Genomic DNA, 12,854 nt, shown 5'->3' on the forward strand with positions numbered 1-12,854 from the left:
CTCTCGTGGCGGTGAATAAGTCTCGTGAGATCTGGCGGTTTTATGAGGGGAAACTCCTTTTGCTTGGTTCTCATCCTCTCTTGCCTGCCACCATGTGAGACGTGCCTTTCACTTTCCACCCTGATCGTGAGGCCTCCCCAGGCATGTGGAACTGCGAATCCATTAAACCTCTTTTTCTCTCTGGGTGCGGTGGCTCATTCCTGTAATCTCAGCACTTTGAGAGGCCGAGGTGGGTGGATCACCTGAGGTCAGGAGTTCGAGACCAGCCTGGCCAACATGGTGAAACCCTGCCTCTACTAAAAATACAAAAATTAGCGGGGTGTGGTGTGCACCTGTTTTTCCCGGCTACTTGGGAGGCTGAGGCAGGATAATTGCTTGAACCCAGGAGGCGGAGGTTGCAGTGAGCCAAGATCACGACACAGCACTCCAGCCTGAGCAACAGAGCAAGGTTCAGTCTTGGGGAGGGGGGCAACGAAAAAAACCACCTCTTTTTCCTTATAAATTACCCAGTCTCAGGTATGTTTTTATCAGCAGTGTGAAAATGGACTAATATAGATTTCACCTCCCGACCCAGCCCTCTTTTGCATTGTTGAGTTTATGGTGAACGTCAGCTTTTAAGGTCAGTCATGAGCTACTATACGGTTGGAGACTCTGTCTAGTTTCTCCTTAAGATCCTGAGGCCTAGATTGGGACATACAGTACTTGTTGAATACACAGCAAAGGTGTTTCTTAAGAAGCTTTAAAAAAAATTTATAAAGCCAGGAAATCCCACACGTCTCTTTACTCCTGTACAGCCTAGCTGGCTGGAATTGACTCATGGGATTGTGGGGGCTACGATTTACTTTCCACTCCGTACCAGCACTAGAACCCCCGCTGTGCTTGCTGAAATGCACTTCCTAGCACCTCACTCCCAGGACACAGTGGGGCAGGCTATGCTAGAACATATTAATATGTACATAGTCACTCTCCCAGGTCACCCTTTATTACTATCTTGCATGTATATTTTATAAAGTACACAGTATATTAGTATGGTACCTCTAATGTATAGTTTATAAATAAATAACGTACAAGTATTGGATTTTTTTTCTTGTGCTCCTGGGACACACCCTCAGAAAACCTTGGCGGCAGGGCTACCATGTGAGCACCATGTGACCACACAGACCAGGCACTCCATGAGCCTTGTCTTATCCGCCCCCAGGACAACCTGACGAGAGGGTCAGTGACATCACCTGTGAGCTACCGACAGGCAGCCAAGGCCTGGATGTGCCACGACGTGCCCAGGGTCCACCCAGTGGACAGAGTGATCTGAGGCTGGGCACTGTGAGTTACCCAACCTGGTCTGGGACAGGAGACTCATAGCAGGTGCCATCAAGAGGTCTTCTTGAGGCTTGTTTCTCCTGACCAACCCAAAGGTCCCCACCAGCCTGTCCTGGCACGTGGACCCCAGCAATTCATTCTCCTTGCCTTTGTTCCTTGCTAAGCAGACAAGCGAAACCACACCCAGTTACACAAACACATCAGCTGCACATCTGGATGGAGAACGGATGTACCTATGCAGCGGCAGGGACATCGACACTCTGATGAGTTGGCCAAGGAACGAAAAATAGCACAAATCAGCTACGGAACATTGACAAACTGGGAGCCAAACTTTGCTTCATGCCTGTGAGGCAGTATTTTCATGAGCGGTGGATGCCCAGTTCTTCCCTGTTCCTGCTCGCTCGTCAACCACAGTGATGATGACAGTGCTGATTGCCATGGCAACCAGAATGCTTACTGAGCACAACGAGGCAAAGCTATACTTCGGTGACCACCCCTGTTTACCTTCATAAGAGCTTTGTTATCACCCCCATTTCCAAGGGGTATAACTGAAGCACAGAGAGACTAAGAAACTTTTCCAACGTCACGAGCTAGAAAGAAACATGTCGAGGCAAGTGGGGTGGTCAAACCCTGCAGTGTCTCTCCATGCAGTAAGCCCCAGAGACAGGGGCCCACCTGGCTGCACAGACAGTCCCAATGCCAGGGGCCAAATGTTTGTGTCCCTCAAAATTCCTATGTTGAAGCCTAACCCCGATGTGATGGTATTTGGGGGTTGGGTCTTGGAAGGTGACTAAGTCATGAGGTGGAACCCTCATCAGTGGGATCGGTGCCCTTAGAAAAGGGGCCCCAGAGAGCTCTGTGGCCCCTTCTGCCGTGTGAGGACACACAGAAGGCACCATCTATGAGAAAGTGGGGCCTCTCCAGACCCCACATGTCAGAAACTTGATCTTGGACTTCCCTGTCTCTGGAACTTTGAGGAATGAATTTCTGTTGTTTATAAGACACCCAGTCTACGGATTTTGTTATGACAGCTCAAAGGGACTAAGACTCCAGCATGGATGAAGTGGAGGGCCTGCTCCCTCCTTACATGGGCTCAGCTGAGAACAGTGGTGAGTCCCAGCCTGCAGCCTTGCTGTCATGAACACCTGGGAGAAGCTGTCTGCAGGAGAAGCAGCGCAGGCAGCTGGGGGCTCTGGAGAAGACAGCTTTCTTGCATCAGCAGGTTCTTCCCTTGCAGTCCTGATTTCCACAGCAGCCCCTCAGTCCCTCGCTCCCCCTCATCACGTGTTCCTACTGGGCCCAGAGCCGGCACACTGTGACAAACCAGATAGGTGTGGTCATGACTCTTCGGTTCAGCACAGAGAAAAAACAAAACACAAACATCTTTTTCTTGACAGGTTTTAAAACTTAAATCTTGGGGCAGTGACAACACAAAGACTGTTTCTCATAAAATTCACTTTTGATGACTGGAGAATGTGTGCAAGGCCCTGCTTACCCATCACTGACCAGGCACACCCACGAAGGCACCCCGCATGTAAGCCTGTGTGTGGGCACATGGGCATGTGGGCATGTTTGCAGGGGGTGTGCCTGCCTCTGATAGGGCCTCCGCCATTTCCAAAAATTAAATCCTGATGCAGATGCATTCTCCATTCTAATAGAGAATTGAAGTGCACAAAAATGATTGATAACAAAAATTTTCTTTTTCACATGGGGTACGACAATGTCTGCCAAGGCTCCAGCAACAGGAGAAAGAGAGGGAGAGAGGGAGAGAGGGAGAGAGGGAGAAGGAGAGGGAGAGAGAATAAATGGATAAATAAATGAATAAAATAGTAGTTGTTGTGATTAATAATTGATTTATTTACTGCCTGGTGCTTTTCTGCTTCCACACCATGGAGATCTGAAAATAACGTAGCAGGCGAGACGGTGGGAATGGGGTTTGAACTCAACACACTGCAGACAGAAGCAAATAACAACCACTTTTCACCATTGTCTGCACCAGGCAAAGCAAAACACTCTTACAGGCCTTTCCTACTGTGAGTAATTTTCCCCCAAAAAAGCAACATTTATAGACTTTCTCTATGACCAATATTGAATTTTCCCACAGCATTTTATCTCAGAGATTTATCACTTCTGGAGCACTGGGGACACAGCTGATAATGTGACAAAAGCAAAGCACTGCTTTCTGCACTTGATTTCAGGGCTTCAGGGACCCTAGACTGTGTATCCTGGGACCAGCACACAGATGCCTCAATTTGCAAATGGCTGGAGGCTGTACCCCGGACATACCTGCCAGTCTGTGCAATGGGCCCAGCCCTCAACAAGGAGTTTCTCAGGGTCAGACAGGAACCCTGACATTGGCCCACAAAAGGCCCATGGAGGAAAGGGGGCCTCACCCAGGGTTTGCAGATGACACCCCATGTAACACATCACACAGTGCACCACAGCGTTGGGCCTGGGCCACGCTCACGACAGCAATTTCCAGGATGAGTTTCTACCTTCCCCCCTCTCAGACCCCAGCTCAAACTCCACGTTCACCTGTGGACACCAGGTTTCAAGCACAAATAACAAGAGGCTCAGGTCTGAGCCACGCCCTGGGAGAAACAGTACAGGGATGAGGGCTCCCTGGACCTGGCACCTGTTAGTACTTTACAGGCACTGGCTCCTCTAATCCCCCATTGGCCCATTCTGGCTCATTCATTTAACTGATACTTATTTTGCACTTAGCACTCATGAGCTGTGCACACAGTAAGAACTACAGAGACACAGGCTTGGTCCCTCGGAGCCCACGTGCTGGCAGAGAGGCTGCATGGGCAAAGCCAATGGTATTGGGGTCAGGGACACTGCCATAGGGAAAATAAGGTTGGGGGAGAAGAAGGGGCCATGTGTTGCCACACAGCGGCCAGGCGGCTTCCTGCACAGGGCAATGTTTTAAACACGGTGGAGCCACGCACACCTCCAGGGGCAGCAAGAGTCTCAGGGGCTGTGGTTGGGGTGTGAGGACTATCAAGGAGGCCCATGGGCTGGGTCCAAGGGAGAGATGAGCCAGGGGAGGGAGGCAGGCCACATGGGGTGGGGCTGCAGGCACTAGGGAGGATGTGGCATCAATACCTCAGGAAGCCACTGGAGGGATTTGAGCAAGAGGTGACATTATCCAACTTCCATGGGACCCTGGTCCTGTGGCCACCTGTGTGGAGAATGAACTGGAAATGGGGCAACGGTGGCACAGAGAGACTGCCTGGAGGCCAAGTCTGGGCAGGAGAGCACAGCGAACCATTGCCGGAGAAGAGGGCGTTGGCCAGACCCCAGAACTGCTCCAAGGGGAGCAGAGAAGACTTCAAGGTCATCTGGACATCAGCACAAAGCCAAAAGCTTCGCAGGAGGCTTAGATGTATTGAGTGAAATGAGGGAGAGTCCCGGTCCGGGGCACAGAGGGGAACCGAAATCTGGAGATGTAAGCTGTGCAATGCGCACCAGCCCCCACGTGGATGCACAGAGTCCACAGAGACACCCTAGGGCTCAGGGGCCAGCCGTCAGCTGGAGGGACCAACCAGAGATTCATCAGGGTCACAGGTGTGTCTAAAGCCACACATCCAACAGGTGCTCACTGGCTCTTAGAAGCAGGTAGCGTGGGATGCTGGGCACAGCACAGGGCACAGACAGACACCAGCACGATCCCCCACACCGACCAAACTAGACAGTCAACAATAAGTAATTGGCAGGCAGCAGAGAGACAGAGAATAGAGAAGGACAAGAATGAGAGTGAATCTGCAGCTGTGTCCCAGCCAGGAAGGAAGGTTCAGTGTTGTCATAGGAGCCAACAATGAGGGACTTGGATCTGACAACACGGAAATGGGGCAGCGACAGGGGAGGAACCTGCCCAGGGCCAAGTCCAAGTTTCACAGCACATTCTGTTGGAGGCCATGGACTGGCCCAGCCACAGAGATCCTGGGGATGGAGGGGGATTTGTGGGTCAAAGCCCGGAGCCTAGCTCTGGCTCAATGAGAAGAGGAACGAGTTAACCAAGAGGAGTGGAATCCGGGGGTTCAAAGGGGGTTCTCTAAAAGATGTGCCCAAGTCCAAATCCCCAGAACCTGTGAAAGTGACCTTATTTGGCAAGTGGATCTTTGCAGAAGTAATTAAGTTAATCTCTAGATGAGGAGGATCATCCAGGATTATCCAGACGGGCCCTGCCTGCAATGACTACTATCCTTAAATGAAGGGGAGAGGAAGGAGGGAGGAGGAGGCAGTCACATGCCCACAGAGGCAGGGCTGGGAGTTTCAGGCCAAGGAACGCAGGAACCACCAGAAACTGGAGGAGAGTGGCTCCTGCTTGGAGCACTCACAGGGAGCACAACCCTACCTACACTTTGATTTTGTATTTCTAGCTTCCAGAACTGCAAGAGACAAAATTTTGTGGTCAGAAGCCACCCAGCAGGTGATAAGGTGTTACGACAGCCACAAGAGGCCAACACAGCTGGCCATGACCAGGCCACTTTGGCTGAGCAGGAGGAGTCCCTGTGCACAGCACTCAGAGGAGGAGGGCGCTGGGCAGGAGGGACAGAGGCGGGAGCCAAGGGTGCTGCTAGATGTGCTTTGATGCCAGCTCCAGTGCAGAAACTCTGCGTCTCAACTGCACTGCCACAAAGTGTTTTGAGGGCACATCCAGGCCAGGCCTGAGGCTCCCGAGAGGTGAAATGCAGATTCCCATCCTCTTCTGTGTTTAAATAAAATGACTGCATTATACCTTTAATCCTTTCATGCCAGGCATGAGGACACTGCATCTGAACGGCCTAATGATGCCCTGAAGGAAAGTTGAGCTGCGATACCCTTCTGGGCCAGGAGCTCTCCCCCATATGTGGATGGTGAGGACAGGAAGAAGTGCTCTCTGAGGTGCACCCGGCTTGAGCCAGGCCCTGTGCCAAGGGCTGATGTGGATTAATCCACTCATCCTCAGAGAGGGTCTAGCACAGAGCAGAAAGTTGGAGCTGGCAGCCTGGGTTCAAGTCTCAGCCTGGCACCAATGAGCTGCATGGCCATGGCCAGTTACATGGCCTCCCTATGCCTCAGTTTACACATCTGTAAAATAAGGATCATGATGTCATCAGCCTCATGGGGCTTCTGTCTTGTCATAACCTTAGACCAGCATCCCAGACACAAGAAGCACCCAGTAAAGGGCCCTGGCTGCTGACATTGTCAATGTCAAGAGGAAGCAGTTCCCAGCTCCCTCTCACCAATGAAAGCATTGTGTCCTGGAGTGGATAAGGGCCTTATGGAAGGGCACCCCCCAACCACAGGCACAGACTATGCCAGTGATTCTCAGCTGGGGGTGATTCTGCTCCTCAGGGACATCTGGCCAAGTCTGGAGATGTTTTAGGTTGTCTCCACTGGGGGCATCCAGTGTGGAGAGGCCAGGGATGCTGCAGAATATCCTAGTCTGTCCAGGACAGCCCCCTGCCAAGCAGAGAATCGCCTGGCCTCACGCCACTAGTGCTGAGGGACCCTGCTCTAGCCCTTGACCATCCCAACACCAGCTCTTCTCCGAAGTGCACCCACATAGCACCCTTCTGCTGGAGGTTCACAGGTGTTTAAGGGCAAGGATTCCAGGGTCTAACGGGTTTGGGGAACACCACAGGCTCCAGCCTCTTCAGAGACATTGGTGCCCTCAGGCCAGTGACCAGTCCCAAGTTTCTGCCACAAAGACACTGGTCCCACGGTGGAAGTCAGCCTCCTCCAAACACAGGGGTAACAGCACCCCCACCACCCTTTCATGTTTTGCAGTCGCATATTCAGAATTGCTTCCTCGGACCTGGTAGAAAGGCTCCGAAGCAACAGGAAGGGGGAGGCTATGGAGCCCTGGGCTGCCCGTCTGTCCACCCATCACAGTACCAACCGCATGCCTTCAGTACCAGCCAGGGTCAGCAGTGACGTCTGCTGCCCTTTCCCACTCCCCACAGACACTCAGGAAGACATGGCCGGAGTTCTGCCCACGCCCACAACAGTCACCACGAAATGCTTCCAGGAAGAACAGCAATGAACACTTCCTGATTCTTCCCTTGCAGGCCAAACACCACGGCCACCCTGGACCCTCCTGGAAGTGACCAGAGGGCCCTGCACAGCCGGTACCAGCTGGGAGGGAAACCCCCTCAGCGCTTCCTCCTCCTAGCCTGAGCCTCCTTCTCCCTTCATCGCACGGTGGTCTGCAGGCGTCCATCGTTCTGAGCCCCGGAATCCTCAAGGGTAGGATGGAGCAATTACTCTGACCTTGAGAACGCGCCACGAGGACAAATACGGAGCTGGCTTCCCAGGACCCTGTGAGCACCTGCTCCCAAACAAGCATCCGCGGCCTGTCCCATTCACACCACTTCTGAGACGGCCATTTGGGATCAGTAGCGCAATCTCTCTCCCTCCCTCTCCCTCTGCTTCCATCCCATCTTGCTTTACTTGTTTTTTTTTTTGTTTGTTTGTTTTTGCTATAACTTGTAAACACCGAGCATCTGTACACCACCTGTATACTGTTCGCCACACCATCCTCAGGGGCGGCGTTCTCAAAGTCACTTGCTACACTACTTTCATGTTTTTGTTTTTTTTTTCACGTATACATAAAAACTAATATGCAACTCTCAAAACAATTTTGCCGGGGTATTTTCTAATTCCTTGCTCCAAGCCTAGCTGTGCACCCCCATCCCAGCTTGTTTCAGGAGAGGCTCATTTCCAGAGGACACAGCCTCCTCCTGTTTCTCCCCAGGTGCAGCCCCTCGACCTGTTCCTCCCCCAGGCATGAGCTCTGTCCCCGACCCCCTGGTGACACGAGACCTCTGGCCGAGATCCCCACACTTAATGGGCCATCCTTTCCTCACCAGAAATAATGGAGTCGTTCAGCGCCTCCTCATCCTGATACAAAAGCAAGTCGTCCTTGAGTTCAGAATTCATGATCAGGTTCTCCTTGTTCTCCTCAGATTCCTTAGCGGCAGTTCGCTTGTTCTCCAAGGCCCCGTCAAAGCTCCAAGCCTCTTCCCTCTCCTTGCCCCGCTCCACGCTGGACGTTCTCGACAGACGGACATCCACCCGCTTCTTTGGAGACCCTTTACTTTCTCTTCCTTGAAAACTAAACCAGAAAGATGGTTCAGGTTACAGGTTGCCCCCTTCACCCAGAAATCCAGCACGACTGACTTCGGAGCTTATAATTAATATCACAGAGGCAGCACCAAAATGCACGCAGCCTCTCGGCTTTTATCCTGGACACACCAGAAGGAGCATGAGGCTTTGAGTTCAAGGCAAATGGCTGTTTACAACATGCTGTTTTGAAAAGCTCAGAACATGCAAGTAATAAAACCTGCCAAAACACAGGGCAATCAATGTTCAGGGAGAGGACTTCACAAAAACTGAGAAGGACATTTTGTTAGTCTAATATTCCTCCAAACCATCCTGTCTCCCGTTGCCTATTTTACCTTTAACAATTCACTATTTCTTACACAGATGTAGCCTCTAGTCTTTCACCGTCCATGAGACACATGTGATTCAAAATAAGAGTCAGCTGCAGGCACAGCCTTACACTCTTGCCCAGTGAAAGCTATGGCGCCCTCAGTGTCCTGGGACAAAGTGGAACAGCCACTTCTCGCTAAGTCATTCTCTCCTGCCAAGCTCCCATGCCACCCTGGGTCCTGAGGGGCTCACGCAGGGGACTTTGTGGCCAGGTTCCCACAGTGCACATTCACTGTGCACCCCTCCCAGAATGTGGGAACCAAAGTCAGCTATGTAATTTGCAGAGCGAGGTGCAAAATGAAAATGTGGGTTCCTTGTTCAGAAGTTATCAGGAATTTCAAGACAGTGACTGTAGAACGGGAGACCCAGCCAGGGCCCTGAGCACAGCACGAGCTGCACAGCCTGAGGCTGGCCAGGCGGGGATTCTGGCGGCACAGATCTCCCTCACGGGGCAGGGCCTCACCTGTCCTGGCGGTGCTTCGTGGCCAGCGCCCTGTGCAGCTCCTCAATGACGCGGCTTGGGGGAAGAGGCCGGTGGACCGTGGTGAGATGCGGAGACCCCGTGGGTGTGGAGAGCTGGCCCCGGAGGGGAGGGTCGGCACTCTTCATGCCGGAGGCTTGGAAAAGTGCAGCTTGGCCTGGGGTGTGGGAGGAAGCAGCAAGAATATTAGTCTTCAGGAGCTGGGACCAAGGGTCTTGCTGAGACTGGAGACCATGAGCGGAGAGGACGCTCCCCTGCACCCCCAGGAGGCAGCCCCAGCTAATGCCAAGATGCTGGACCAGGATCCCTGCTCCCAAAGCTGGAGGCCAGGGTGCATCTCTGTCCAGTTCTGCTCCATCTGTAGGGCACACCCTGCTGGGGGCTGAGCCCTGCAGGCAGCAGCACCGGCGTCCTCCCTGCAGGGAGTCCAGCTTAGAAAAGCCTCCTTCCTGCTTCTCTGCTGTGAATTCAGCTTCCTGAAGCTGCTTCTTGTTCTTGGGAAACCCGGAAGAAACTCTGCAGCCACTCTTCAGCCTGGACGAACACCGTGGTCTGCTCTGCCCTCGCCACGGCGTCTGTTGCAGCACCTTGGGCTTGCACTTCCAGCCCTCAGAACAGTAAGGAACACATTTCTGGGCTCCAACCCTCTCCCTGTATCTCCGTCAGGAGCATCACCCCAGAAGGTGAATTGGATCGCTCTCCCACTTTCCTTAGGACATGATTCAAACTCATGGCCCAGTCTCGAGGCCCCTGGGGGTGGCCCCACTCAGCTCCCCAGCTGCGTCTCCACCTCACTCTCTTCCCTCCAGCATGTGAAGATCTCTCTCCTGTCTTTGAAGGCACCACACTCCCTCCAATCTGAGCCTTTGCATGGGCTGTTCTTTCTGCCTGAAATGCTTCCCTGCTCCTCTGCTAGAACATCATTTCCTTAGAGAGGCCTTGATCAGATCCCCGTCACCTGCCCCCTGGGACCTGAGCCTGCCCTGACACCTTTCCTCTTACTTGGAGTGAATCACGTTGCCTGGTCTGTTTCTTGCTCCCGGGCAGGCCTGTGTCCACCTTCCTTCCTACAATTTCCCCAGGCCTGGCACTTAAAACATGTGCAATAAACACTTGTTTACATGAAATGACTTTGAAGATGATTCTAAACAGACTTGCTCAATCAAGTCTAAAACAGTGGGACACCCCCCCTCCTTCCTTCACCGATGGTCTCCTGCATGTGCTGTAGGCCAGCAGGGGTGTCAGGTGCCCAGAAGAGCAGAGAGCATGGGCTTTGTCTTCTGCAGATTTGGCCTCTGGTCTTGATCTGCCACTTCCCAATGTGCAAGACTCTGGGAAAGTCACCGAAGCTCTCAAAGGCTTAGCCTCCCTGCCTGTAAAATGAGGCCATCAGCTCCTTTTCAGGAGCCCAGCAGCCGGCACAGGCCCAGCAGTTCTTAGGTGTTCAGCACAAACTCTCATTCCAAAAGTATCCTGGCAGGACTGATACAAACACCAGCTCCCCTTAATCCCACCAGGAAAACAACCAGATCTAAACTACCCCATTCCCTAAAAGCCAGAAACAAACTCTTTCAATATAATCCTAGGATGTGGCCAGCATCAATAAAAAGTATTCCTCAAAACCCAAAAGGGAACTGTAAACCTTGTGAAGGATTTTAGTCATTTCACTTTCTCCACAAGCACCTCCTTGGCCAGACAAGGCCAGGCCACAGGGAAATGACCCAGGCCCTGCCCTAGACTGGTAGAGCCAGACAGAGGCCAGGCAGACAGAAAGAGAGCAAATGATTGTAGAAGAGAGAAGGAGACAGAAGGAGAGGTAGAGAAAGGGGCTGGGAGAGAGGAAGGGGGAGGGGGGCAAGAGGGTACCACGCAGATGGGCTGAGAGTACAGGGCTGGTCTGGGGGAGGTGGTGGCTGGTTTGGGAGAGGGAGGTCAGGCAAGGCTTCTCTGCAGAGGGGACCTTTGAGCTGAGACCTGAGAAATGACAAGGAGCCAGCCATGCAAGAAGTGGCCAGGCAGGGCAGGGGCTGCAGGGAGACCCATCCCAGCTTCTGCACACTGTGCTGTCCTCTCCCCTCTGGCCTCAGCCTCCCCAGGCTGCTCTTGCTCAGGGGAGTGCCCCACTCCTGAGCACAGGCAGGTGACACTCAGCATCCCCCAGCCCCTCTGTCTCTAACCATCACTGCCTCTACTCCTCACCCCAGCTCCATAAGGAATCACTAGCCCTGTTGTACAAATAGGGAAACTGAGGCAGCATGGTTTGCCTGCTCTCGCTCAGCTTGGTGGAGCTGGGATCCCACCCGTGTCTCTGCCCCACTGTCAATCCCAGATGTGACAACCAGCACTGACCCCACGGCCCCCACAGAGCTTTGCCTGGCTCGCCCCACCCAGCCTGTGCAGGGGACCCCTTGTCACTCCCATTTCACAGATGAGGAAGCTGAGGTTCAGAAGCCACCTCAGGGGCAGGCTACCAAGAGAAGGCGGGAGCTGAGATAAGCACATCGCACCCAGCTCCACTTACACTTGGCAGAGGCTGTGGGACTCCCATCCCTCCGAGTTGAGTGTCACCAACTGGACCAGGTGACAGCACGGGTAAAGGAGAGGGGTAAAGGAGAGGTCAAAGGGAGAGGGGTAAATACACCTCCAGGGACCAGGCAGGTGAAACCCGGGAATGCAAGGGACCTCCTGCAATTTCTCCATGAGGGGAGGGTGGGGACCACAGCACACGGAGAGAACCCGTCCACCTTAATGGGCCTGTGGTGACTCAGAGGGTGATCAGAGATGAAGACTTTTCAAGAAAGTCCAGGAATTTGGCCTATGAACCAGGAAGCAAGCTCTCATCCGAGACACCAAATCTGCCAGCATCTTGGTCTTGGACTTCCAGGCTCCAGAAGAGTGAGGAGTAAGTTTCTGTGGTTTATGAGTAACTCAGATGAACTAAGACACCTGCGGTCCTGCCTTGGGTGGAGAGACTCAGTTGGGCCACGGTCCCTCCTGCAGCAAGGGAAGCGCGGGTAAGGGAACTTTCTTCTTTGCTGCCATCTAGTGTTCACATGCTGAAGCACATGAACCTTTTCCCAAAGGAAAAGGAAAAAGAGGAACTGAGAAAATTAAATAAGTCACCAAAATGCAGTCTCTGCAGTAAGAAGCCAGGCCAGGACCCATAGCTTGGAACCACCCTCCTCCGCCTCCCAGTCTCAATTCAGTCCCCTTGGAAATCATAAGTGTCAGAGTATCCCCTGATGTCCTTGCAGCGGAGGGCAGTGTGGAAGCCAGAAGTGTCGGCAGACTTAGGGGGACAGAATGCCAGAATTTAGGGCGTGTGGAGTCAGAGTGAAGACCTGTGCCTTCTGAGGCTGGACCTTCCCAAGCTTAGGAGAGGCAGGAAACTCTCTGGGTTACTGAGTTATTGAGGGCCAGGAACAAATTACACATTAGCCAGAATAAAATGAGGTGAATGGTGATTAATTGAATGGACTTTCCGTGGTTTTAGGTTTCCATGGAGGAAAAAGGGAGCTATCGCAAAGACCATAACAGAATGCAACATAGCACAGTTTTGTCTCCAACTTTGTAC

General features: G+C 52.8%; 1 protein-coding gene across 5 annotated transcripts in view; it reads right to left on the bottom strand.

Moving 5' to 3' along the window:
- Positions 1–12,854, bottom strand: part of PHACTR3 (phosphatase and actin regulator 3) — a 271,728-nt gene that overhangs the window by 64,728 nt on the left and 194,146 nt on the right. For all 5 annotated transcript variants that reach the window (XM_011934507.1, XM_011934510.1, XM_011934509.1 and 2 more), the window contains 2 exons: positions 9,263–9,437; positions 8,175–8,422 (listed from right to left, as the gene is read on the bottom strand). In XM_011934507.1, the coding sequence (XP_011789897.1) occupies positions 8,175–8,422; positions 9,263–9,437 (423 nt within the window). The remainder of the gene's footprint in view (positions 1–8,174; positions 8,423–9,262; positions 9,438–12,854) is intronic.

The sequence above is a fragment of the Colobus angolensis genome, unplaced genomic scaffold, assembly GCF_000951035.1.
Source record: "Colobus angolensis palliatus isolate OR3802 unplaced genomic scaffold, Cang.pa_1.0 Scaffold136, whole genome shotgun sequence".
NCBI lineage: Eukaryota > Metazoa > Chordata > Mammalia > Primates > Cercopithecidae > Colobus > Colobus angolensis.